At 37.1% G+C, this 26,143-nt stretch overlaps 2 protein-coding genes across 2 annotated transcripts in view; both read right to left on the bottom strand.

The window, feature by feature from the left end:
* The window catches only part of LOC109061430 (sprouty-related, EVH1 domain-containing protein 2-like), a 36,580-nt gene extending 29,426 nt beyond the window's left edge, over positions 1-7,154 (bottom strand). Inside the window, exon 1 of the mRNA XM_042736370.1 lies at positions 6,431-7,154. Coding sequence (XP_042592304.1) covers positions 6,431-6,456 — 26 coding nt within the window. The 5' untranslated portion in view covers positions 6,457-7,154. The remainder of the gene's footprint in view (positions 1-6,430) is intronic.
* A 4,360-nt stretch (positions 7,155-11,514) lies between these two features.
* On the bottom strand, positions 11,515-25,296 carry LOC109061436 (actin-related protein 2-B). The gene is made up of 9 exons (XM_019078544.2): positions 25,138-25,296; positions 22,276-22,386; positions 20,173-20,388; positions 19,287-19,359; positions 19,020-19,156; positions 18,101-18,250; positions 14,344-14,489; positions 14,002-14,134; positions 11,515-12,124 (listed from the first exon to the last, which is right to left on the bottom strand). The coding sequence occupies exons 1-9, from the start codon at positions 25,183-25,185 to the stop codon at positions 11,954-11,956; spliced, it is 1,185 nt and encodes a 394-aa protein (XP_018934089.1). The 5' UTR covers positions 25,186-25,296; the 3' UTR covers positions 11,515-11,953.
* Positions 25,297-26,143: the final 847 nt, after the last annotated feature.

Here is a 26,143-nt window from a genome sequence, read left to right as displayed (position 1 = left end):
ATCTATATGGATGGTTATTTTATTTTAAAGCATTCCTAATTGTGAATCGTTCCCAAATGTTAAAAGTTGTATTGTAATACTTGATTGCCAGCTTTTCTGCTGTCTGGGCCACATTGTTTTTTGTAAAACCATTTGCCATGACTGTTACATCATTATTTTATTTTACTGATGCTGATTTATTATTCCAAATATAATTAATATATCTTTAAAATCTATAGGTATTAAGTGAGACATGAAAGCAAACCGGTTCATTGCTCTACATGTCAGTCAGACTTTCTGCCATAGTCAAAAGCTTGGCTATATGAGAATACTGTAAAACCGTCTTGAATAACCAGATAATATAAAGTGACAAAACAGACTTTGTCATTGCATCCTGATGCATCCAGGACAACAGTAAAGAACTGTCTGTTGCTTTATAATTCTATGATGCAATTTGGTCCCTGTATTTTTTTCTTTGCAACTTTTTCAATGTAAAGAGGAAAGAAAAACTTGCAGCCACCAAATTACATTATAGCTGTACAAGAGCAGAATGTGGACAGGAATACAGGCCGCCCTCACTTTTCAGTCCAGTGGTGCAGCGGACATTCAGTAGACGTGTGAACACATGACATTTATCACATGAGTGTTGCAACACTCAGTGCAGTCAGTAGAGCTCTCTTTCTCCCTCTTTCTCTCTCTCTCGGGCAAACACGTGAATTCTGGGGGATGGGACACAATCATGTAGAATTATGAATTTCTCCAGCTCAAGCTTACAGGAAAATACGATCAAATAAAAAGAACCAAAAGGGTTTCCTAAAATTATGTTTGGTTATTCAAACAATAAGCCACTACAGGCGGTGCATTAAAGTGATTTAAGCCGGTATATAAGTCCTACTTTATGTGGCTTATTGCATTTATAAAAGACACCAAAGTTCAATAAATGGTTTACGACAGCATGAATCAAAACTGACCTTATTTACTTGCTCAATACCTGTTTCTGCTCTTATTTAGACATAGAAGTTTGCACATCTCTGACAGCATAAAGAGAAAATATGAAGATGTGTCTGTTTTGACATTATTGACTCCCAACAGAATTGGTAACGTGAATAATATTTGAAAACTGAGTGCAAGTGATTTTAATTATTTAAAGTCTGTAATCTGATCTTCACACAAAGAGCTCAGTGTCATTTTGTTCAAACACTGTATGCTTTCTCCATGCATATTCTGAATACTCTGGGCATTTTATAAACCATTTGTATTAGTTAGACACAGGCACCCCAAGGCACACACATAAAAAGAAAAAAGAAAGAAAAAAAAAAAAACAAGCAAGAAATGAAAAGCAATTCTATAAATGTGGGGCAAAGTGGTTTCCGCCTCTTTTGGCAGGTGTGGGTTAAACAGTTGCACCACACCTGATAAGGGCAGACTGTTACTTCCTTAGATAAAGTCTGTGTAACCCTGCCTGGCTCTACTTACAGCCATCTACAAAAGAGAGGGAAAAGGAAACAAGACTCTCTTTTTAAAGCATGTCTATTTTGTACACCTCAGGCAATACAATGAAGGAATTTTAAGTTTTTAAAATGTATTTTTTGGGGGAATTCTTTGAAATTACATGCTTAAATTATTATTTTTGCTAATGTAAATATCTAATAAGCTCAAGATGCTTATCTCACCCTCAGATTCATGACTGCTCCATTGTCCTGAACAGTTTTTGATGCATGTGTCAAAAGCAGAACTATTCCCAACTTGACATAGAGTCTAAAAAACAAAAAGCTCCTGGCACGAGATGCTAAAAAGCAGCTGTGACAGAATACTGTTTAAATGTTTGGGGTCAGTATTTGATTAATTTTATTGAATGAAATTAATCCTTTTATTCAGCGAGGATGCATTAAATTGATTAAAAGTGACAGTAAAGACTTTTATAATATTACAAAGATTTCAATTTCCAATAAATGCTGTCCTTTTGAACTTTCTACGCAGAAAAAAAAAAATGCATCACAGTTTCCACAAACATAATAAGAAGCACAACTGTGTTGTTCAACAATGACAGTAGTAAGAAAATCAGCATATTAGAACAATTTCTGAAAGATCATGTGACTCTAAAGACTGAAGTAATGGCTGCTGAAAATCTAGATAATTTTTAACCAGAGTTTTATTAGCATTGTCAAGTGGTAAAACCATCAAGAATGTGGCATTCATTTCTGAATCTAATGGTTGTACCATCTGACATCCTTAATAAAAAAATTATATTTATATCAGCAAATTGAAAGATTGCTATAGAGGTTATATGGCGGTTTTTAGTGTGAAACATTTGCAATGTATTTTTGAATAAATTAATAGATACTGACACAAAAACACAGAATACAGTGCTATTCAGCCACAGATCTGAGTGTCATATCAACTACATCCTCAACCTGAGACGGGGGAAAACCAAGCCTGAAGGCCAGAAAGAACACAAAGAGCACTAAATAATGGTGGCAAGTAATACCAAAGCTATTGTTCATGTCCAGGCGTCCCGTTGCATTTAATATTCAATTCGACTTGAATCCTGATTTTGAGATAACAAACTCTCGGACTGGCGGTTGGACTTGGGAGACTGGCGTCTTGGGAACGCACGCGTTGGCAAAAGTCGGCTTATTTCTGAATGGCTGGTCACTGGGCCGTGGAAACACACTGAATAAAAGGACTTGTGCAGTTGACTGGGCTTCCAGTGGACACATGCGCATTTCCATACGAGAGCAGTGAAATTCACAAGACCTCATTTGGCTCTGCAATGCTTTTCGGGTGGAGGGGAGGACTGATTGAATGAAAAAGAACAACAGGTTCAATAAAGCGCAGATAATGGCTTCCTGTCTGGGCCGTGACAGAAGAGCTATCTGTGTTCCCTCTCAGCAGGACCACAGAGGGGTGAGAAGTTGCCAACGCTTTCATTCTCCGAGGACGGGGAGCTATGTTTGGACAACGGCAGAGTGGCCTTCACAAACAAACCATCACATTTTACTACCTGGCTTGACCAAGAAAACATTTAAGGAAACAATCAAATAAAAAATGAACAGCCTGGAAAACTGGGCAGGAGCGTTTGGCCCTTGTGTCTTTTCCACAGGATGTGAAACACATTCATAAGAAGCGCTGGATGTCTGATAACGGCGAATACGGAAAGCACTTCTTGAACTCTGAAATGGAAATCTGTCAGACAGCTGCAAAACTTGCTTCACAATATTTCTGTGAAATTTTTGATGAGCTGATACACTTTACTAGTTCTGCACGGTATTGCAGAAAAATGCATATGCGATAACTTGCTAAATAAAGTTTTAAGTGTGTAAAATCAATTTAAACGATATTTAAAAATAGAAAATGATATAATCAACATACAGTACATGCTTCAAATTCTTTTGCCGCTAAATCATTGACAGCAGCTGCAAGTGCCTTCGCTATTTTTTTTTATTTTTTTTTATGAAAGTGTCACAACAGTTTGTTGATCATCTCACATACGTCATCAGAGCACAAAAACACACACACACACCAAGTAACAATAATATATTCTCTGCTAAATATATGTTCTCAACTTAAAACTTTGAAGTACTAAAATCATTCAGTTAGCGTTGTTATTTGCAATATTAACCAAGTAACCGGAGTCGACCACACACTGAAAAAAATATATAAAGCCCAATCTAAAATTGTTCATTGTTCTTTGTATATTTGCAATATTTCACTCATTTCAATATACTGAGAACCATGATGTGTTATAATGTACTTAATCACATATTTAGAGTCTTAAGGAGAAGGGAAAAAAACTCACTTAACATCCTTGCCAGCTTCAATATGAATGCATCAGTTACATAATCTGTAAATGACTCTTTGTACTTCTAAGGAGGAAGGACCAAAACTTGTGTACTTGGGTAGTGAAATGCATGTGTAATGCAGGATATGAGAAATGAGATCAACAAATAAACATATCCGTGTATCATGCTCCTTAATAAACAAATTTCAACCGTAATTACCATCGAAATGAATATCTTAGAACTTTTGTAGCATTCAAACAAAGCATGAAGCATGAAGCAAAACTCACTCCAAACACATAAACATCCCATTTAACAATAAACCAGTAATAATACACTTCTGGTTACAGTAGCTTAACAGTCAATCCTCGGTTTATAACACTTCAAAACACCTGATCAGAATATAAGCAGATTTAAGCAAAGCTCTTTTTTTCCAGACAAAAGCCAGGGAAAGCAATACGGTCCCACATCCTCTTAAAGGGAATTATATGGCTAACATTACCAATATTACATCAAATTAATAGAAAGCAAGACATAAGGCTGTAAAACTGCTGAGTTTGCCCTTGTAACATTGAGGACTCATCATTTTAAGGCATTAAGGTTAATTATTGCTGTAGATCAAGCGAGCATGTCAAAAAAAGCTCACTGTCATAATGACTTTTATTTTCTAACTAGACTGTGTAATAGAAAGTGTATAAACAGACCAAGAAAACAAAGAATGTGAACTGAAGAGTAACTGCAGGGATAATCATCCACAGATAGGGAGTAATACACAAAGTAATACTTTTATTTATGGCACACACAGTCTGTGGCGAGGCTGTTCCTATGAGTCAGAGTGAAAACGAGGATCTGAAATCGACTTTCCTGCACAGGGCAGGGGTTTGGGAATGGCTGGGGTGACCTTTCTGAAAGTCATTTGGCACTGTTGACTTCTACACTATTTACTGGCAGCGTCAAATGTTAGTTTGGGAACATTATTACTGAGATCAATACCATTGATGTGACTGGACTGCCTGTGTTTGAGTGCTGCATCACATTCGTCCTATTGGGGAACAAGGCCCTAAATAACATGGCATCTTGTACATGAACATGTATCACGAGTTACTGCAATTACTTTTTAAGAAGCTTTAGGAATATTTCACTCATTTTATTTTATGTTTCGATGAAATACAGTGGCCGTAACTATTTTATTGCAGGGTCCTATTTTATACTAAACGTCTTTAACTACTATGTACTTAAGTAAAATAATAAATAATCTATTATAATAATGCTAATTACTATTATCATTGTTGTTGTTTGGTACAATGCACTTACTGTGTTCACATACGGTATTAAAAAAACACTTTTGCTGATATCAAAGTGGGATATGGTTATGTTAGGGTTTATGGGTGGGTTAAGGGGTAGGGTATAGGGTCAAAAGTGTAAATATAGATGTAATTACATGCAGGTATTTTATATAGCCTATAGATACATAATAACAGCATGCACAAAATAGGTGTATTGTATCAAATGATTAGTTTAAATGTTATTACATAGTATTTCTAACTAGACTTTTTGTTGAAAATGATTACCACTTATACATGCATTTCTTAATATTTATCAACGTGAATAAACTCGTTATAAATGTTTATTTCTCGCTTTTTTATTGTAGTAACAAGCACTGAAATAGCTGGCATTTTAGTAAATACGCTTGGTCAGCAACTGCAGAGCAACTCCGCTTTCAGTCGCACCTGTCTGTGTGTTTATTTAATAAGCACGCTGTTGACAAGCACGTGTGAAGTCGTGTTTTCTTATCGCCGGAGCGATCGCTGCAGTCATGAATGGAGCTGCTGAAGGTTACCGCTTTTATGAATGAGCGCAAACAGCACCTCCTCTGCCCTTCGCCCTTCCGTCTGACATCCGCCAGGACACTACTGATAACGTGTGACAGCAGTTCTGTCACAGAAGGACAGCACGTTAGGAAATAAAGCGGAGGACATGACCAATAACACGTGGCCTGTAGCGCTAGCCCACCTTGGAGTCGGCGAGAAACAAAAACGTGAGACGTGGAGGCGAGTTAAAACTGCATCAAAAACCTGTTATTCGTCGCAGAGAAACATTCGTAACGCTTCCAGGCCCAATTTAGCTGACTAAACGACTATTATTCCTCATGCATGTTAACGCACTGTCAGCGAGCCAACGAAGTCAAAGGGTGTTTTTATGAATGAAGCACTATATGCAAATGAGGACGATTGAAAAGCGCCTGACGAGAAGAAACAAATGGCGGATATATCATCCGAGCACTGCAAGACTTTCCAGAACACATAAAACCATCACGGTTTCAATGTCCTGGCAATGTTAAAGCAAGCTCTCCTGCTCATAAAACAAACAAACAAAATGGCTCTGCTGCGCAAAACAACATGTGACGCGTAAACACCGAGGAAAGCTCAAGGAAGGGCCTTTAAAACATCAGATCCCTTTACCAGATATTTCCGATCCACCCCAATCCGCCTCCCTCCTCCTCCTCCTCTTCAGACGATATCAGTGCCCCTCCGCTGACAACATTTCAACGTAAAATTGTTCAGCAAAACTTTCCAGCACTGTTTTCAGATGTCATCTGACTGTCTTACACCGTGAGAGATGTGACATGTGGACGAACCCTCCAAAAAACACATTTATTTCCAGGTACTTACTCGTTTGGGGGTGTTTCTTCAATCATTTTTCTCAAACAAATCCCACAGCGGGTGCACTCTGGTCGTTCGTCATCTTTATGCCACTCTTTTCCCAATAATCCCTCACATTTCTCTCCGCTGTAGTGTGTCTTCTTGTTGCTCTCTCTCTCTGTCTCTCTCTCTCTCCTCTCCTCGTCTCCGATGGGTTTTCGTTTCTTTCTTTCTTTCTTTCTTTCTTTCTTTCTTTCTTTCTTTTCTCTTCTTTTTTCACTAGGTCTAACCAGTTGCTGTTGAAAACCTCGGAGGATCTTGGAATAAAAGAAGGCTAAATCAGATCCGCCGAATAATGTCCCACGGTTTGAGTGCTACAGCGTGTTTCCGAGAGTCGCTCAGATGAGATCCGCGCTGGTGCTGCTGAGGGTGGCCCCGACGAGCCCCATCTCTGGTTACTCCATGTTGGATTACTGTGCAGCGGCCGCGCGCGCGGGGGGGGCGGAAGCGATGACGTCACGCCGCTGGACGCACGCCTTTTCAATCAGAGGGAATCGTTTTACGGAGCAGACTGTTTGGAAGAAAGTCTGGTTATAAGGCTGATCGAAATATGATCACAGGCTGTCTAAAGAAGTGTTAGATTGTGCATATTGGCTAATTCTCACGTTCATACATCTTGTATATCAAGAATCCGCCGTGTGTTGTTTCCTAAAGGAGACGGAATGCTACACTGACTCTCTTTAAGTTGCACGAGTCACGACGAACGAAAAAAACTAACAAAAAACAAAAGGAACATACGCAAAAAAAAAAAAAAAAACAGCAAACAACAACAACAACAAAAAAAAAAACCTTAGCAAGACAAAACAAAAAACAAAGCAAAAAACAAACAAAAACTCAAGTAAAACTGTACAGACAGTTTTCAAAACATATTTGTGTCCTAGTTTTACATTTTACATTCATGTATTCATGGATTTAGGCTAAAACTTTATCATCATCCTCATCATCATCTTCATTATTATTTGTATTTAAAAAAGAATGCATTTGTTTCATATAACATTTGCTGTAAAAAATAAAAATAATTATCAGACTATTTTTCGTTTTCATGCAGCACTTTATTTAGTCTCTAAGATTCTTTTTTTTTTGTGAATTTTATGTTGAATTTCACATTTTAAAAAAAAACAGAATATGTTTGGAAAACATAAACCCTGTTTTAATGTTTTAATATCTCTGTAATTAAGGATTAGGAATTAGAAAAGTATATATTTTTTTCTCCTTTCAGTTATTATTTTTAATTATTATGATTTAAATGGAATTGGAAATGCACAGTTATAGCAAAAACTTACATGAACTGGTTATTATCCGACTTCTGATTCCAAATAATTTTGTTGAATTTTATGTAGAATTTCACATTAAAAAAAATTAAAAATAAAAAAGAATATATTTATAAACCCCGATTTAATGTTTTTATAACTTTGTTATTACGGATTGGGAATTAGAAAAGTTTTTTGTTTTTCTCTTTTCATTTTTTGAAATTTATTTTTATTTTTTACATGTTATGATTTAAATGGAACTGGAACCTTAATAACTTCTGTAATTTGATACAGATGTGCTTGGCTTCTTGATCTTCAGTAAAATGAATAAAAAACAGTGCATCATAACATAAAAAGAAAAAGCATGTGTCTTTTGGTCTTTTAGTGAATAAACATCACTGAACTGTTGAAACGTTTTCAAATAAACCATGCACAGTCATAGCAAAAGCTTACATTAACTGGATATTATCCATGATTCCACATATTTCTGAATTTGCCTATTTGTCAACACAGTTGTAGAAATAATTCATCTTTTTTCATGTTTTGTGTTTGTTTTGTTTTGTCCACCTTATGTTAGCAGTGATCTCTAACATTGCACAACAACAAAGGCTTTTGAAGTGCTACTTTAGCGCATCACTTCCTCTAAAAAGTGTAATCAGGGTCAAAGGTGGACAGCACAGACTCCTTATCTTTGTAACTTCTGACTCGGAGGGAAAGCTGAGGATTAGACATGCTTTGATCAAGGGACTGGAGAGCTATTTTGAGAACTGAGGGCTACGGTCACCAGCGAGTGTCCAAATTCCTCACTGATCACTTTAAATCAGGGCTTCCTTAGAAGCATTCTTCATGAAATCACTTTACACTACACACTACACAACGACTTACAGAGAGAGCTGCCAGCACTTGCCCATAAGCACCATTTGGAAATCTTATCCGAGTATCTCAGATGCCATAAAGTAATCAGGAAGGTGCTTTTTCAGGCCATATACACTTCGAAACTTCGAACACTCAACAATACATAACTACCTTGGTTATCACAATCCACAATTACAGTGATTTCAGTCATACTTCAAGATAACAACACCATTGTGATGCCTTCTTCATGACCATGTGACATTTCACTGGCAGTCCCCGGCAAATGTTTGATCACCGGAAAACTGGTGAAACATTTACAGAACGTTAAATTGTCCTCTTTTTGGATTTGAGTATGGATTGGGGTAATTAAAAAAAAAAAAAATATATATATATATATATATATTAATTTATATATATTATAATAATATTATATAATATATATATATATATATATATATATATTAATTTCTTTATTTAAAATAGGCATTCAGAAAAAAAAGAATAAATAATATTAATAATAATAATAACCCACTTACATAAATTGTGCTTGGCACTGGATAAAAATATTTTAAATAATAGATGGGGTCTCAAATATATGCATGAGACAATAAGAAGCAGATACCTCAATTATCAATGTTTTTGTTATGTACTATATGCATGCCCATAAACAATCAGTCCCAAACAATATTAACCATATCTGATTTACTTTCTAACCCCATTTACATAAAAACAGCATAAAAGCAACTGTCTGACTCATTTTGCAGAAGACTGTTTTATTCTATGCCAGACACAGAACTGCAAGAGAAAATTAATAAAAAAGTAAAAATAAAGCAACAACAGCAATAATTACAATAACAAAGGAACTAATAGAATTCAAACAAATCCCATCTTCTTAATATATATATATATATGAGCAACATAAAACTTCAGTTGAAGGTGTTGAAACCAGTATGTTGAAGAATGCTAAAATAATTTTCAAAGACTGGCCTGCTTGATAAATACATTAGTAAAAATCCCACAGACTCTCAGTCCAAACTCTCAAAATGCTAAATAATAATAATAACAAACACTTGTGAGTAACGCGAGGCCCTCTTGTTACTCTGGAGAACACATGACACACTGACAGACAGAAAGAGCAGAAAGGCTTCCCTCAGCTACAGGGCTAAAGCTCCATGACCAGAGTAAGGTTGGGCTGCTCAGATACAGTTGTTGTAACACTGGCAGAGAACTGCCCTTACATTACACACTGATGATAACACGTGTGTGTCTCTGTCACCGGAAACACATCTCATGGTGAACAGGGTGCGGAGAGGATTCATTACAGCTTATAATAGTCAGCAGTAATACAGACGTGATGATGGAGCCTGTCATTAACATGCGTAAGCTTTGATGTTAAATATTGCTCTTTGCTGATTGGGTCATTTCTGTCATGCAGTACTGTCTGCAAAAGTCCTTTCAGACACTTAAATGTCATTCATTAAAAATTCATTATTCAGACAAATGACAGGAAACCTGCCTAACACGTCGGAAAGAAAGAGCTCAGAAAGGAATTGACACTTCAAAGAAATTGTTTGTGATTTTGATGATATCATAATTTCATAAAAACCACGAATGACAAAACATCACAGAATTCATTAAATTAACTGCTAATATTTAAAGAGGCCACTTCCTAAACGAAGGAACTGGCGTTTTGTTAGTTCAGCAGATCATGGAAAAGACTAGCAAGATGGAAAATGAAAATGTTTAGTTTAAAACATTTCAAAAATTAATTATGCACATTAACTATGAAGATAACGATAAAGATACAGTTCTAAAAATCGTTCTCAGTATTAAAGAATAGCAGAGGCCACACCATAACTTTAACGATAAAGGCACAGAGAAACGATATCTCTGGAATCGCAATTTTTTTTCCAGCTGATGAACGATACAAACATTGACAGCCAATCAGAATCAGTTCTGCGATAACGAGCTGGAGAATTTATAAACAGACGATATAATTCGCTGGTGTGGACGCTAATATCGTTATCTTTATAGTTAAGTGTTTTTGGTGTGAACGGGCCTTTACACAGTACAAGTGGTGAAATGAACGAAAACATCCATGTACACTTAATCATGATGCTGCAAAAACTAAAATTAATTTGAAATTTTAACTTTAAAAACAGAGTTTCAAATTTTATTCAAGATATTTATACATTTATAATTTGTCATTTATAGTATACACTACCGTTCAAAAGTTTGTAAGATTGGTCAGTAGGATTTATTTATTTAGATTTTTTGAAAGAAATGAATACTAATATATAGAATACATTATAATGATTAAAAGTGACAGTAAAGACTTTTACATCATTATGAAAACGAAACAAAACTTTTTTATTCATCAAAGAATCCTGAAAAAACAATCCTGTATCATGGTTTCCACAAAAATAAAAAATAAGCAGCAAAATGGTTTTCAACATTGATGACGAGCAAATCAGCATATTAGACTGATTTCTGAAGGATCATGTGACACTGAAGACTGCAGTAATGATGCTGAACATTCAGCTTTGCATCACAGGAATAAAATAGATTTTAAAATATATTAAAACCGAAAACAGTAAAATTGTATTAATATTTCACCAAATTTCTTTTTTATTATTTTTTTTTTATATATTTTACTGATCAAATAACTGCAGCCTTGGTGAGCAGAAAACACTATTTATAAAATCTTAGCGACCCCAAACTTTTGAATGGTAGTATATATAAATGATATCAATTATATTTATATTCTACATTATATGAAGGGGACAAGAACATGTACTGCAAAGCAGGAATGACCACGATCACGCCACTAATGCTGTGCCAACAGCACACAAACACGTGACCCTGGACCACCATAATAGTCAACTTTATTAAACTGAGATGTATACATCATCTGAAAGCTGAATAAATAAGCTTTCCATTGATGTATTGTTTGTTAGGATAGGACCATATCTGAACCGAGATATTACTATTTTGTGGTGCAAAAAAAATAATTTGAGAAAATCACCTTTAAAGTTGTCCAAATGAAATTCTTAGCAATGCATATCACTAATTTAAAAATTAGTTTAGAAATTTACTAAATATCTTTATTTATTATCCTAATGATTTTTTGTCCTAAAAGGAAAATCGATCCTTTTGACCCATATCAATGTATTTTTGGCTATCGCTACAAATATACCTGTGTGACCTATGACTGGTTTTGTGGTCCGGGGTCATATATATCAGTGCAGGGAGAGTGGACCAAACACAACACAATAGAAAACCACCAGTAGCCTCCATAATCCACACCCGAGGACACGATTCACTGGCAGAACAGAAGAGACAGGGGATGTAAAAGAGATGCTGGGGCCATGGGATGTTTTTTCCGTGTTTATCTGACGGTGACGCCGAGCTTCTCCAGAACGCGCACACCCTTTTCCTGATACTCCTCCCGCGTCAGCCAGAAGTTGTCCTTGTCCTTCATGATGTCAGCCAGCACCGCCCCACCCAGGAACACCATGTGCTTGCGGCGGGGAGGGTCCTCGATCCGGATCTTGAATTTCTATGGGGGTATTAAACAGACAGCGTGAGCAGAATTTCAGGGGAGTGGAACAGAACGGACACTGACCCACATACGAACGAACGCTCTGAATGGATCTCTTTACAACACACATTAAAAGCACACTGTCCGGTTGGGAATCGAGCGGCAAACCCAAATGGGAGAATAATGAGGTGTACGGTGTACACGGAGCCCGTGTTCAGACCCTGAACGGGCTATAAACAGGTGGCTGAAAGGGTCTCATGGAGGCCTTCGTGTAAAGTCGATTGCTTTTTAATTTGCCTTAAACACAGTTTGGGGATAAGCAGACAGACACGCCGCTCGACCGTATCGGGCATGCCATCTGTAATTGATCGTCTATGTATAGAGGGCCGACGTGCGGCCCACTCCGCGGGTCCCCAAAATGCTTTTCCAGGCCAGTGGCCAGGTTTTAAATGAGATGGAGCTCAGCTGGGCAGTGTGGGGCGTTGTGTGTAACCCGGGAGGTTTGGTGGTGTGATGCAGCCCCACCTGCTGGTACACAGGAGGCATTACAACACATCTGAGCGTTTTTACATACTCCCTTCTGTCCCAGATTAACCCTATAAAGCCTACTTTATCATATCTGATAAGCAAATTTCAAGTGGAAAATCTGTAATCTACTACATGCCTTAAAAGTTTACAGCCTTTTAGTATAATTGTAAAGACAGGTTGCGGTTCGCATTTCAATTTGCTGATTTTTATAGAGTAAATGTAAGAATAACCTTTAGTAATATTTCAGTATGAATATTTACTGGACTGAAGAAACTTAGGTTTATTTGATTACATTATTTACATTTTCTATTAAAAATCAATCGTCATTGTATTGCACTGCATTATATGTTTTACCTCACACTAAAACCTATAGACTTTTGATCATAAACCTAAGCATTTAAATATCATTTTACAATGACATTTTATTTGAAGATAGAGTCAAACCAAAAATTATTCAGACACCTTCAACATTTCTCACATTATCACAGTTTATTCGCTATAGTTTAGAAAATGGTAATAAAATATGACAAGATCTCTGTGTCAGAACAAATTCATCTTGATAGTGTCAGATAACTTTGATAGAAAGGTATGCAGTAAATTCGGTTGAATAGCTGTAAGCGGATAAATTTATGTACACAATTAGATAATACCAATTTAGGTCAACTAATTTCCAAGCAATGCTTCATTTTGTGCAGTCTGTGGTGTAAAAAGGGTTGCATTAGCAATGAAAGAAAAACACTTAAGCAAAACATGGTTAGGTCAAAGTGTCTGAATCATTTTTGGTCCCAAATTGTTTATCAGTTTTACTGGTAGTCCAGCGTATGAAGAATTTTTGGGTATAATATGTCAGTTTACTTTATTTTGCTATCCTCACTTACATAAATAAACTGTAGTGTCCTGCACCCACTAGTAAAAAAATAAAAATTACATCTGGTGTGTGAATAATTTTAGATTTTTGGACATTCATATGCATTTTATGTAAGTACTTTCATTTATTTATATGACAAGCTATGAGAAGTTCTTACCTTTTGGCCATATAATTATCAGCAGCTCCACTAAATTGCAAATTTTTGCTCAATTTAGGCCTCTGAATGTTTTTTCCTCCTTCAGTACGATACTCACCAAAAATACAAACTTATTTTAAACTTTCTTTTTTTTTTAAAGCAACTATAGTGAACTATAAGTAAACCATCTTTACATTGATTTAAACACTGACTCTTTGACACTTTCACAATGTTGCTAAATCGTTGTGAATAATCACTACATCACACAGCCCTACTTGCGAAGAAGTTCAAACTCAGATGCAAATAGGTTATTTCTGTCTGCTGAGTGACACGCTTACATGTGCATAGAAATGGCAAACTTACAGAGAGCTTGTCAACGTCACCCTTCAGCACCCGCTCCAGATAAAGCTGTTTAAGTTCCCTCTCTAGTCGAGAGGGCAGACCAGGGTACATGGTGGATCCTCCTGACAGAACAATGTGTTTATAGAACTCAGACCTGAGGGACAGAGAGACAGAGCGAGAAGGAAAGCACAGATAAAACACACAGTCAGCTTCATTGATACTGGAGGGGTGAAGGGTGAAGTTACTGAAATGACAAAACGATCTTTAGATGATGCTCTGTTTATTTTAATGTCACATAACTGTGTAGTGTATACCGGAGGGAGGATCCTACCAGCAACCGGTGGGTGTGGAATCAGAGCTCACCTGGTGTCAATGTCTGCTGCTTGAATGGTGTTGAAGAGAAGCTCAGCCACTCCGACCCCTTCCACGTTAATGAGGTGGGGCTGGAACAGAGCTTCTGGGGCCTCGAAGCGCTCCCCTCCTACCTTAATAACCCGGCCATCAGGGAGCTGGAGAACAGAGAATACGAAAACTTATTCACTGAAAAAGTAAAGTAAGGGATTACTGTTCATTTTTCGATCATTTAATTACAGTTACTTAAAAAGTACTTGAGTTACATACTGTAAATAATTTCAACAGTTCTAACATTAATATTGACTTGAAATCTTAATTAACAATCTAAAGATAAAGTTGAATGCAGCGTCTTAAACCCTCTGCACGCTGGTGCATTCACTTTCAGGTTTTCCTGAGAAACAGATAAGACTAAAATCAATCAAATCTAAAAAGGGCCTACTTTTATTTGTGTACACTGACAATAACAACAAAACATTGTGCTTTTGTAAAATAAACAAAACAAACAGGGTGCTGTTTCTGCCGGCTCGGTCTCCGTGAGCAACTTTCTATGGATCACAAATATGAAACGAAATTCAGGAAATACTTGATACAGAGAAATGAGAAACATGTCTATAGAAAGCTTGAAGTGTCTACTTTTAAATGAACTAATTTAAATCGAAAACGGATATTATCTGATTACAGTGGGCAAGCACAGAGGTAAGACGTTTTTTGTAGTTGGTCACCAGGATTGCACACATCTCAGGAGGGATTTTAATCCACTCATCTTTACAGATCCTCTCTAAATCCTTAAGGTTTCTTAGCTGTTGTTTGGCAACTAGAGGTTTCAGCTCCCTCCACAGATTTTCTATAGGATTGAGGTCTGGAGACTGGCTAGTATGTTTCGGGTCAATGTCATGCTGGAAGACCCACCCATGACCCATCTTCAGTGTTCTGGCTGAGGGAAGGAGCTTCTCGTCCAAGATTTTACAGTACATGGCCCCGTCCATTTGCCCCTCAGTGTGGTGAAGTCGTCCTGTACCCTTAGCAGAAAACAGCCCCAAAGCATAATGTTTCCACCTCCGTGCTTGACTGTAGAGATGGTGTTCCATTAACTATCTCCTCCCGTGTAGTTCGGGGCTGATCCCTCATCTTTCTCATGATCATCCTCACCCCATGAAGCAAGATCTTGCACACAGCTCCAGACCAGACATCAACAGTTGTCTCCTTCTCACCAAGCTTCTTGCTGATGGTCTTGTAGCCCATTCAAGCCTTGTGCAGATCTACAATCTTGTCTCTGACATCCTTTGACAGCCCTTTGGTCTTGCCCATGGTGGTGGGAGAGGTTGGAATGGAAGATACAGACTGTGTGGACAGCTGTCTTATACACCTAACGAGCTGACATTAAGTGTCTGTATGTAATCCATATGAAATTAAGCAAGGTACAGTCTTTCCCGTATCTGAGCTCTTTATATGCAGTCACCTGCATGGAAACCCTCACCTAGCCCTCACCTAGATACAAAAACATTGATTAAAAAAAAAAAAAAAAAAAATCAAGATTCATCTAATTTTCATCGTTTTTGAAAGAAGACTTGCTACGATTAATAAGCCAGAATTCACCTCAGTAGAACAGTGCGATCTATTATACGTTTGACTCAAATTGAAAGAACAAATTGTTTAATTTCTATTGTCTATGCTTTAATGTTTATAGGGATTTTAAAGGCTGGGACACACCAAGCCAACGGTCAGCCGTTGACCAACGTTGGGCCGACGAGAGCGATGGTTGGGATAGTTTGTTTGGTGTGTTCCACTCATTGGCTCTCGTCGGCAGTAGTTTGCCCGATTCAACATGCTGAATAGGCATTGGGGCAGTCGGCGCGAGTGAGAGCTCCTAATTACTTTTTGAAAGTAACTTACCCAACACTGCTGCCAATTCATAAATATAAAGAGCTTTATTGAACATTTAAATAGGGCTGCCAATACTTTAAAAAGTCACAATAAACTTCTGATGCTATTGCTGCTTATATAAAATGACTGCTTCCCTAAAGACGTCATTAGATGAGATTTACAATCCACCCCTATTTTTTAATTAAACGGAGTATTAAATTCAGCAAGGTTAGTGTTATAATTCATAAATGCATCGTACTTTTTAGTAAACATTGCTGTTAATTAATAGGTATTGTTAACAATATTAGGTATTATTTTTTCTTAAAGAAATCACCAAAAATTGAATTCATTCAACTTTCATGTTGTTGCAAATACAAATGAGTCCCTTATGCTCTTCAAGGCTGCATTTATTTGATCAAAAATGCATTAAAAACAGTAATGTTATAAAATATTATTACAATTAAAAATAACTTTTTTCATATGAATATAATTTAAAATTTCATTTATTCCTGTGATGCAAAGGTGAATTTTCAGCCTCATTACTCCAGTCTTTGATTCGGGTGTCACATGATCCTTCAGAAATCATTCTAATATGCAGACTTGCTGCTCAAGAAACATTTCTTCTTATTTTCAGTTTTGAAAACAATTGTGCTGCTTAATATTTTATGCAAATTTTATTATTTTTTTCAATATTCTTTGAGAAAATCATAATAAAAAAGCATTTGTTTGAAATAAACTGTTGTGTAACAATTTAAAGGTCTTTACAGTCACTTAGCTAAATAAAAGTATTAATTTCGTTACTAATATCAGTGATTAGAACTGTTGTGCTGCTTAAATATTTTGCAGAAACTGTGATATATATATTTTAGGATTCTCTGGTAAATTTAAAGCTCAAAAGAACTTTTTTTAAAAACAGAAACCTATTGTAACAAAATATAAATTACTTATATGTCACATTTGATTTATTCAATGCATCCTTGCAGAATAAAAGTATTAATTTCTTAGTGATTTGTGACTTGCATTATTAAACTATCTACAGCAGCAACAGGAAATCAGCATGTTTTTATGATTTCTGATAAGTAACCGAGCTGATAAATGCTGTGGGATATAACCACACCTCGTGTCAACATTTGTCTGGTTTCTTATCACATGCTTCACAACTTCAAATTGACCTTGATCATGAGATGTTCGTGTTAGACTGGCTGCACTGAGCAAAGTCTCAGGTCTGAAGGGTAACCCACAGCCGAGCATAACCCCGATGACTAATGAGAAAAGGGCTATGAGTACATAAAGAGCCCATTGAGGAGTGTCCAGAGGTCGGAAACGCAGAGCTTCCCAGCTGGGGAAGGACTGTGGCCACGCAGGAAATGATGTTACATGCTGGTTAAGCACACAACCCTCCTTGTTTCAAAACTTGCTCGTTTGAGTCTTTCTTTTTTTAAAGAAAAGGTTTAGAAAGGAAATCAAAAGAAACACCACACCCATGCCTACAAACTCAGAGTAAAGAAGGAACTTTGCACAGAGCTGCCGCTGCCCCCTTGAGGCCGCTCTGCTTAATCACACATCCAGCAGCCAATCAGAATCCAGCAGAGTGTGGCGTCTCACAGACAGGATGTCAAAGTGTAGACTGAAGAATTTCCCTGCTGCTAAATCCAATCCAAAGAGCATATTACCATAGAAACTCAAAACACTAATTCGTCCCAGCGGGAAATTTGTGAAACCACACACTAAAAACCCCAGCCAGAAAAACTTCAGCCTCACATACTGTAACATTTGAAGTGTAACTTTCGAACATCTCAGCGAGAAGGATACTTTCACCCCGCAGGCCGTTAACACCCTTTCAGAACGCAAGCTTGTGTTAAAACGGTTTGTAAATTTCCTCCCGGTGTCACATAAAACTGACCGTGTAGGACTCCACCAGTACGGTGGTCTCCAGAGCAAGCTTCTGTTCCTGCTCGATGTTGTATCCCACGTAGCAGAGCTTCTCCTTCATCATGCGTACCGTCTCGAAGTCTGCCGAATGGTTGAAGGCGTAACCTCGCAGCAAGAGCAACTGTGACAAAAAAAAAAAACATTTACCACATTTTAAGGAATATAAGTCATGGTTTGTATCATCTGAAATGTGCTGTGACTTAAATAATTCAATCAGCATTAAGCATCCAAAACATGCACAAAGTGTGCTGAACGAGAGAGGTACATGAACCCAAGTTTATTTGTATATCAGTATTTTACATTATTTCTGAATGTTGTAATAAAATATGACTTAACACACCGATGCAACTTATCTGCAGGCTTTTATAATGACATTTTTGTCTTGACGATACTTTTACATAACCGTAAACCGCACACACTCACATCCAAAACATTCTTATCTAGTTACTTAATAAAAACATACGTTTTCAAAAATGAACAGAACTGCTTCAGAATTTGTGTTTTGAGTATGGATGCAAGTAATTTACATTTTAGAACAAAACGTAAACGTATCGTCAAGTTATGTTTACCACAGGATTTATTTTACTCATAAATTGAAAAACCCCATTATAAAACCCAATAGGAAAATCGTAGTTCCCCCACCCTATATCATATTTTTTTTTATCCATGTCATTCCACGACCCTGAATTTTAAACACAAAAACGTGGCCCCTAGGGCTGAATAATACAAAAGGTTTGCTTAAATGTGTAAATAGGGCAATTTAGGGTAATGTGGGACATCTAAGGTCTGACGTGTCAAATGAGGAAATCAAAACAAAGTTAAATTAGATACTTAACAATAACATCGTTTTAAAAAAGATGCTGTAGCATGTCAACTGAAATATTGTGCACCTTAATGAGATAGCGTGTAATGTCCCGTCCTGCAATGTCCAGTCTCCTTGTAAGATGCGGCAGAGAGAAGCCCTCATACACAGGACAAATGTGGGTGACTCCATCGCCTGAATCCACCACCACCCCTGTCAACAGGCCTGGGTGTAGCACAACAGACAAATACTGATACAACCTCTGAAATAAGTGGCGCACTGATAGTTGACACACTAGGTACAATAAAATGTTTGCCAAATCAACATGTTGAAGTTAAAACAGTGGATAACTCACCTTGAGCATAAAGTGTCAGAACAGCCTGGATGGCGATGTAAACACCTGCAAACTGGTATGTCTCAAACATGACCTGAAGGACAGTGGGACAAACACAAAGACAAATGAACGTAAGAAATATTAAGAAAAATCATTATAATAACACCAGACCCCTTATTAGCCCAGTTCAAAAAGATTTCCTTTCTGAATAGTTCTGTTGCTCATTTATACAGCCACTATAGTGAAAAAGAAGCAATAAACGCTAAAACTATTTGAGCTACAAACCAGTGTAATGATTACAATACTACATTCAAATAATATAATATGATAACAAATACCAGTTTGCAACATTAAGCAGCAATTTTGTACAGCTAAAAATAACTGGAAGCCCTATGCATTCAAGTTACAAATACCAGCGCCCGCTCTTGGATAATAAAGTGGATAATGTAGGCCTAATGTTTTTTTCTTTTTTTTCTTTTAGAGTCGCTAAACTTTTGAATGGTAGTCTATATTCACAGTTTGTGGCATCAAAACTGTCCTAACTATTGGGAGGCTAGGCCAAACTTGTGTCATACTAATTTCCAAATCAGATACTTGAATTACCTTTTAAGTTAGGTTTTGAATCTGGATAGATTTCACACTAAAAGAGGTCATTTTGCACTACGGTAATAAGAAACTCGTACAAATCATCATTACAGCAATAGAATACAAACTTAGGAAGGTATGCTACATTTGAATGCATGGAAAGTAAAGTGTGTATATATATATATATATATATATATATATATATATATATATATATATATATATATATATATATATATATATCTTTTTTTTTTTTATTTCTATTTGAATTATGTGGTGAAATGCACCTTGGAGTGATAGACATGAATGGTCTACTACACACCTCTATGATCTTCTCACGGTTCTTGGTGGGGTTCATGGGAGGCTCTGTGAGGAGGATCTTGCAGTCGCGTGAGTTGATCTTGAGCTTTTCCGGACCGAAGGTGTAATCCCATAAGTGCTTCATGTCATCCCAGTTCCTGACGATGCCGTTCTCCATGGGATAGTTGACCTCCAGCATTGAGCGCAGCTCACTCGCTTCGTCTCCCACCATCAGATCCTGAAGCAATCACAGGTCACAGGTTAGAAAAACCACCTCACCTCGAGGCTATGATGACGAAACCCGAGGTCAGTATCCACCAAAACATTTCAATGTGGCAGCCCAGCATCAGCATTTCCACAACAGATGCACAGCCCCAGGAATCTCACGTCCCAGATTTGTCACAGCCCATCCACAGTCTGTGCAGAGTTACAGTATGAGGCAAGCCTCATGTTACAGCTCGTGGAAAGCTCAAGCACAGTAAACACGGCCGCTGGGGTGAGATGAGCGTACAGACAAATCCTGCACTCGTTCACTAGAACCAGCATGCCTGCATGCACAACGTGTTAGTCATTTTCATTCACAGGCTTCTCTACTCATTGACTTTAAAACCCATATACAATAAAGACCGTAATTACAGCGACATGAAATTTTCACCAGATGTCGGTAACAACCCAACTAATCCATACACACAAAGAAAACAAAACAAAGTTCAGAAATTAAGTTCTGTGTAATGAAATGGAATGACACAGAGATAAAGTATTGAACACGCTTACTGAAATGTATTAAGTACTTCATACAAAAGCCTTTGTTTGGTAATGACAGCTTCAAGACGCCTCCCGTACAGAGAAACTAGTCGCATGCATTGCTCAGGTGTGATTTTGGCCCATTCTTCAAATCTGTGGGCCTCTAATTGTACAGATTATCACGCCGTGCACAAGTACCATGTGTTCTTTGGCCCGGTTACAGGATGTGTTTGGTAGTGCCATGTGTTTTCAATGGAGGCCTGCTGTCCTTCTATTTCATCTGTCTGACTAACTTCCTGGGTACAGCACGGCTTCAGCAACATTTTGTTTATTTGAGAAGGGAAATGCAGGCTTCTCGAAAAGAGGAACTCTCTGTGTGTGAAACAATATCTTGTGAACACCAAAGCATCAGAATCTATTTAGGATTTCTTCTAGTTCCTCAAACATTACAGATGCCAGAGGACACTCAACAGACGGACACGAAGTGCAGAGACATCAACATTTCCCTGCATCTTAAGGCCAACTTCTGCTAAATCTATTTCAGACCAGAGGAGGAGGAGGAAATTAGGCTCTAATGTCTGGTGGGGATCTAAATAGTTGCCAAGTTCTGTGAAAAACATTTGTAGCTTTGAAACAGAAGACAAAGTGCAGCGTAAGAGCACTTTGAGCAATGCACTGTGGTGAATATTGGTGTATGAAAACAAATAATGCAAGACCAAAAAAAAAACTATAACAGCTAAATTTTAGTGAGAAAGTCTGATTCATTCCCCATGTCATTTTAGATAAATCAATACACAAACAGAACAAGAAAGTAGGGCTGGGCGATATATCAAATACTAACAACATATTTTGCCAACATTTAAACTTAAGAAAAATAAACCACATTTGAGCTGAATAGATTGATTCTGTCCAAATAAACTCAAACTGTCAGTATGAATATTGAACATTGAATATTATACACAATATATGGAATATTGTGTATAATGTATATTATATTTTTTGGATACATCCCCCAGCACTGGTTATAAGGAATGAGATACTCCACAAAATTAAAGAAAACAAAGCTCAATAATAAACTACTATATAAACACTTTTGAAATACTGCATGGTGCAACACGATCAGTGTTAAACAAAACACACGTCAGGCTGCACTTACCATTTTTTTGTTATTCTACTTCATGTGAAGAACAAGAAGGAAAGAGTGTAAGTATAAAAAAGTTCAAACAGGAGAGAATGAAGGCTTACTTTAAAACAGCGAAGCTAAATGAGTTTCACAAATCAACTTTGACAATCCATCAATAGACAGAGTAGTATTATCTACTGTCATTCAGAAAAGGATCATCTGAGCAGCCAGAAAGTCGAGGTTGAGTGCGGAGCTCACCTTAATCTCAATGTTGCCCACTTTAGCTGTGGAGCGGATGATGGGCCTGCCCACCAGAGCCGGGAAGATGTGTTCTGGGAAGTTGGATCCGGCATAGCCACACTTGACAAACTAAATGATTGAGAGAGAGAGAGAGGAAAGTAATCAAGTAAAGTAATGCTGTGTTCATCCTCTAATTCTTTAAAGAGGAAAGCCAACAAGACAGTGAAACAAAACTTCATTTTTGACTCCATGTTGATAATTAGCCACTGTTATGGTTCACTGGTGCCGAGGTTAATATGTATTTATTAATAGAGTTCCCACACCTTTTGGCCTACGGATTTCTTTGACTTTTACAAGTGTTTATGATTACCAGATAAAAGTATCAATTAGATTGCACTCACATATAGCAGTTTCAAGACTATTAAACATTTAACAGATGAGCATAATTAGAAAAACTTCTTATTTTGGGGTCATTAACCCTGTAAGAGTTTGATAGTTAACATGACTTTTCCATCACCATTTGAACATTTCCTCATATTTAAGTTTTTGATGATTTTTTGCGATAACACAGAAAAAATTATAAAATACAGACGCAAGCATCACCCTGGTTTCCTTTAAGAAAAATCATAACAGATTTTTATTCACAGATTTTTTGATTGCCGCAGAAAATAACCTCTGTGACCAACAAAGGTTTATTATTCTTACATATTTTGTGCACAGATCATAATCTTTTAAAGGCTGATTCAGATTGTTTTTACAAGCAATTGGGCTGATTCCAATATAGGACTGCCATTTTTTAAGCAAATTTATTTGTTGATTATTTGCATTTTACGGTCGAACTGGCCTTTAAATTAGAGGTAACCACTACATTTTAATCACAATCCAAACAAAGACGCTGCACACGTTCAGCATGACGTCTGTTCTGTCCTGCTTCACCTGTGGTCGCTGTCTGGCCTCTGTTATTGTCCTGTTTACAGATTTCATAATATTTCCACACAAATGGTATTCTAGAAACTGATTGCAGCTCAGTTTGTGTGCGGGTTCGGAACTGATATCAGCCCAAATAAAACAAAAAATGTCCAGCTTCTATTATTTGCCAGTCAAACAGTACTTCTGCATTGTTCCTCATGATAAGCTGAACACATTGTTTATGAACTCTGAAGTCTAAATGCATTTGGCAGATGTAAAAAAGCTCAAATTATAGGCTGGAAAGAAATATACGATGGTGGCATGACTTCAGTATCACCACCGCCAAAAAGTTTCTGACAACTCTTTATTTCCAGTCTAAATGCTGGAAAGTTTGAGTTAGACCGCAGGAGCACGAGTATAAACACAATAAGGCTGTAAAGCAAAATAATGAGTCGATGAGTTTTCCTGCTCGGCGTGATGAAGTTTAATGTCACCAACAGCCTCTGTAGTCCCATTTAGCAACTGCTTTTTTTTTTAAGACACATAAGTTTAAGTGTGGTAAAAAATAAAATAAGTGGGGTACTACTGATTAATTTTATGCTGTAGTATGAAATGTGAAAATATCTTGGGCTTGTGTTAACCACAGACCTAATTTCAGACCTACAACGAGTTTCTGTGTCTTAGGTCTCACTTCTGTGGCATTCTATTGTTAATTTAGCGATCTGTTTATTTTTATAAACGTGTTTTTAATTGTTTGAAATATAGTTTCTTGACCTAAAGACTTGCTGCAACAACAAACTAATGTGAATGTAATGAAGTGACTGATCTGTGTACTAAACAACTGAATTATTGAGAACATACTATATTGTTTAAGATGTTTAACTGTAATTCTCCACCCAAAGCGAGATCCGTAGCCGACCAAAACATTCGAAACAGACTGGTTTTATCCTTCACTGACAGGACCTGCTCTATGAACCAAACATCCCCAAAAAATACTTGTTCGCATTAAACTCAATCAACTGTTTCTCACATCAGCATATTCCAAAAAAGGTCTGAGTGCTTTCAGGCTCATTTATTGGTCACCGGACAAGCAAGCTGTGGTTTTAACAGGTGACATCACTTCCTTCTGAGCCTGGCTCTCTTGTTTCCTGACCTAAACCATGTTTGATTTACTAAAAAAAAGACACTAAATATTCCTGAACAACAATTATTTCCAGATTCCAGAGTTAAAAACCTGCCCACGTCACCCACTAGCCAAACATGACGTCAGGACATAAGACCACGCCCCCAAATTCCAGGGCAAATTCTATCAGTCATCAATTCTATTATATATAATGACTTGCTCTTATCATCTACAGAGATAGATGCTCGCCAGCATTAGTGAAACTCGATTTGCACACCTTTCCACCGAGACTAACTCTAACGACGAGGTGAGGAAGTAACCTCGATATGCAAAGCGTTATCAGAGCAAGTGGATAATTTCATAACAGGCAGCATGCAAAGATTAACTGTAACCATAGCGACGCAAAGTTCATTTTAATAGTCTATTTTGGTAACAGCTGACTGACTGGAGCAAGCTAAGACCCTGCTAGCTGCAGAACTCGGTGTATGCTCATGCAGCCGACCCATAAACGAAATACTAACTTGTGCCACTGTATTTATATTATCATATTGCGATATATCAGGATCGAATCACCAAATCAAGACACATTAACAGGAACTGTGCCTGCTGTTAGCGTCTTATGCAGTGTGCGGAATAAGTAAACGCTGGGTCTTAAACAGGATAAATGTAGAACATGAATCACTTTAGAGTCGGATAACACAGAGATCTCAGCTGAGAAGAATATGAGGGCAGAGTAAACGCCGCTGTCAGACATTCCTTACAGCTGCGCTAAGCTTTCACGACTTCCTGTTTGGGGTCTGTCTGCCGTACCAAAATATAAATGCCAGGTGTTAGAGATGCGGACGTACCCCTGTTCCGTTATCACAAACCACCACCTTTCTTCCTTGGCTGTCCATCTTTCAAAGCTCCGGAGCCGTCAAAGGCAGCCCAACTTTCTGAACAAAGTGCTACAAGCCCTCAACAGCAGCAGCAGATTCCACTTCCTGTTCCAGACAGAGAGCGCCTGTCTTTTCACAAGCCCCGCCTTCTGCGTTCGGATTGGCTGATAAGACTTCCGTGCGGTCTGCGATTGGACAGTTAGGGAGTCATTCATAGAGACTTCACTGCAGTAAACACGTTTACCTTAACATGTCTTTTATTTTCTATAATATGTTGTCATTAATCAATAGTTTCAATAATTTGTAACTTCTAATCTATAGTTATAGTAGAAAAAAATCAAGATATTTTTGAATGTCTTAAATTGGTCATCTATTTTATCTGTTTGTTTTACTCTTTAAGACATGCACTCTATTTGTTTTCTAACTGCTTGTTTTCTTTTTAAAAAAGCCTATAACACCAGATTTCTCTATTCTTTTTCTATTCTGTTTATTTGTTTTCTTTTTATTTATTGTGTGTGTGTGTGTGTGTGTGTGTGTGTGTGTGTGTGTGTGTGTGTGTGTGTGTGTGTGTGTGCGTGCGTGCGCTCTTTTTTATTTTGATTGCTTCCATTGTCCTCATTTGTAAGTTGCTTTGGATAAAAGCATCTGCTGAATGATTTAAACTTAAATGAAAGAAATTTAAATGAAACTTTAATAATCATTAATAAATAAATGATTAATAAATTAATCAATAGTTATGTCTATTCAATGAATTATTCAAACACATAACAGATAGTTCCTATAATTTAAGTATACATTGTTCCAATTGAAGGTACATCAAATGAAAATAAGAAAGTGATTTCAATGAAATCTTGTTTTCAGTATAAAATCTTTAAATTAAATGAATTATATTATTAGAGTGTGTGAAGTGATTGTTAAAGGTACAGTAATCTGAGGCGGCAGGGGGAGCTATCCTAACAAGGCTGAGGATAGGGCA

The sequence above is a fragment of the Cyprinus carpio genome, chromosome B13 (assembly GCF_018340385.1).
Source record: "Cyprinus carpio isolate SPL01 chromosome B13, ASM1834038v1, whole genome shotgun sequence".
Taxonomy (NCBI): domain Eukaryota; kingdom Metazoa; phylum Chordata; class Actinopteri; order Cypriniformes; family Cyprinidae; genus Cyprinus; species Cyprinus carpio.
The sequence above is the reverse complement of the archived record's forward strand: the minus strand, read 5'-3'. Positions and strand labels throughout refer to the sequence as shown.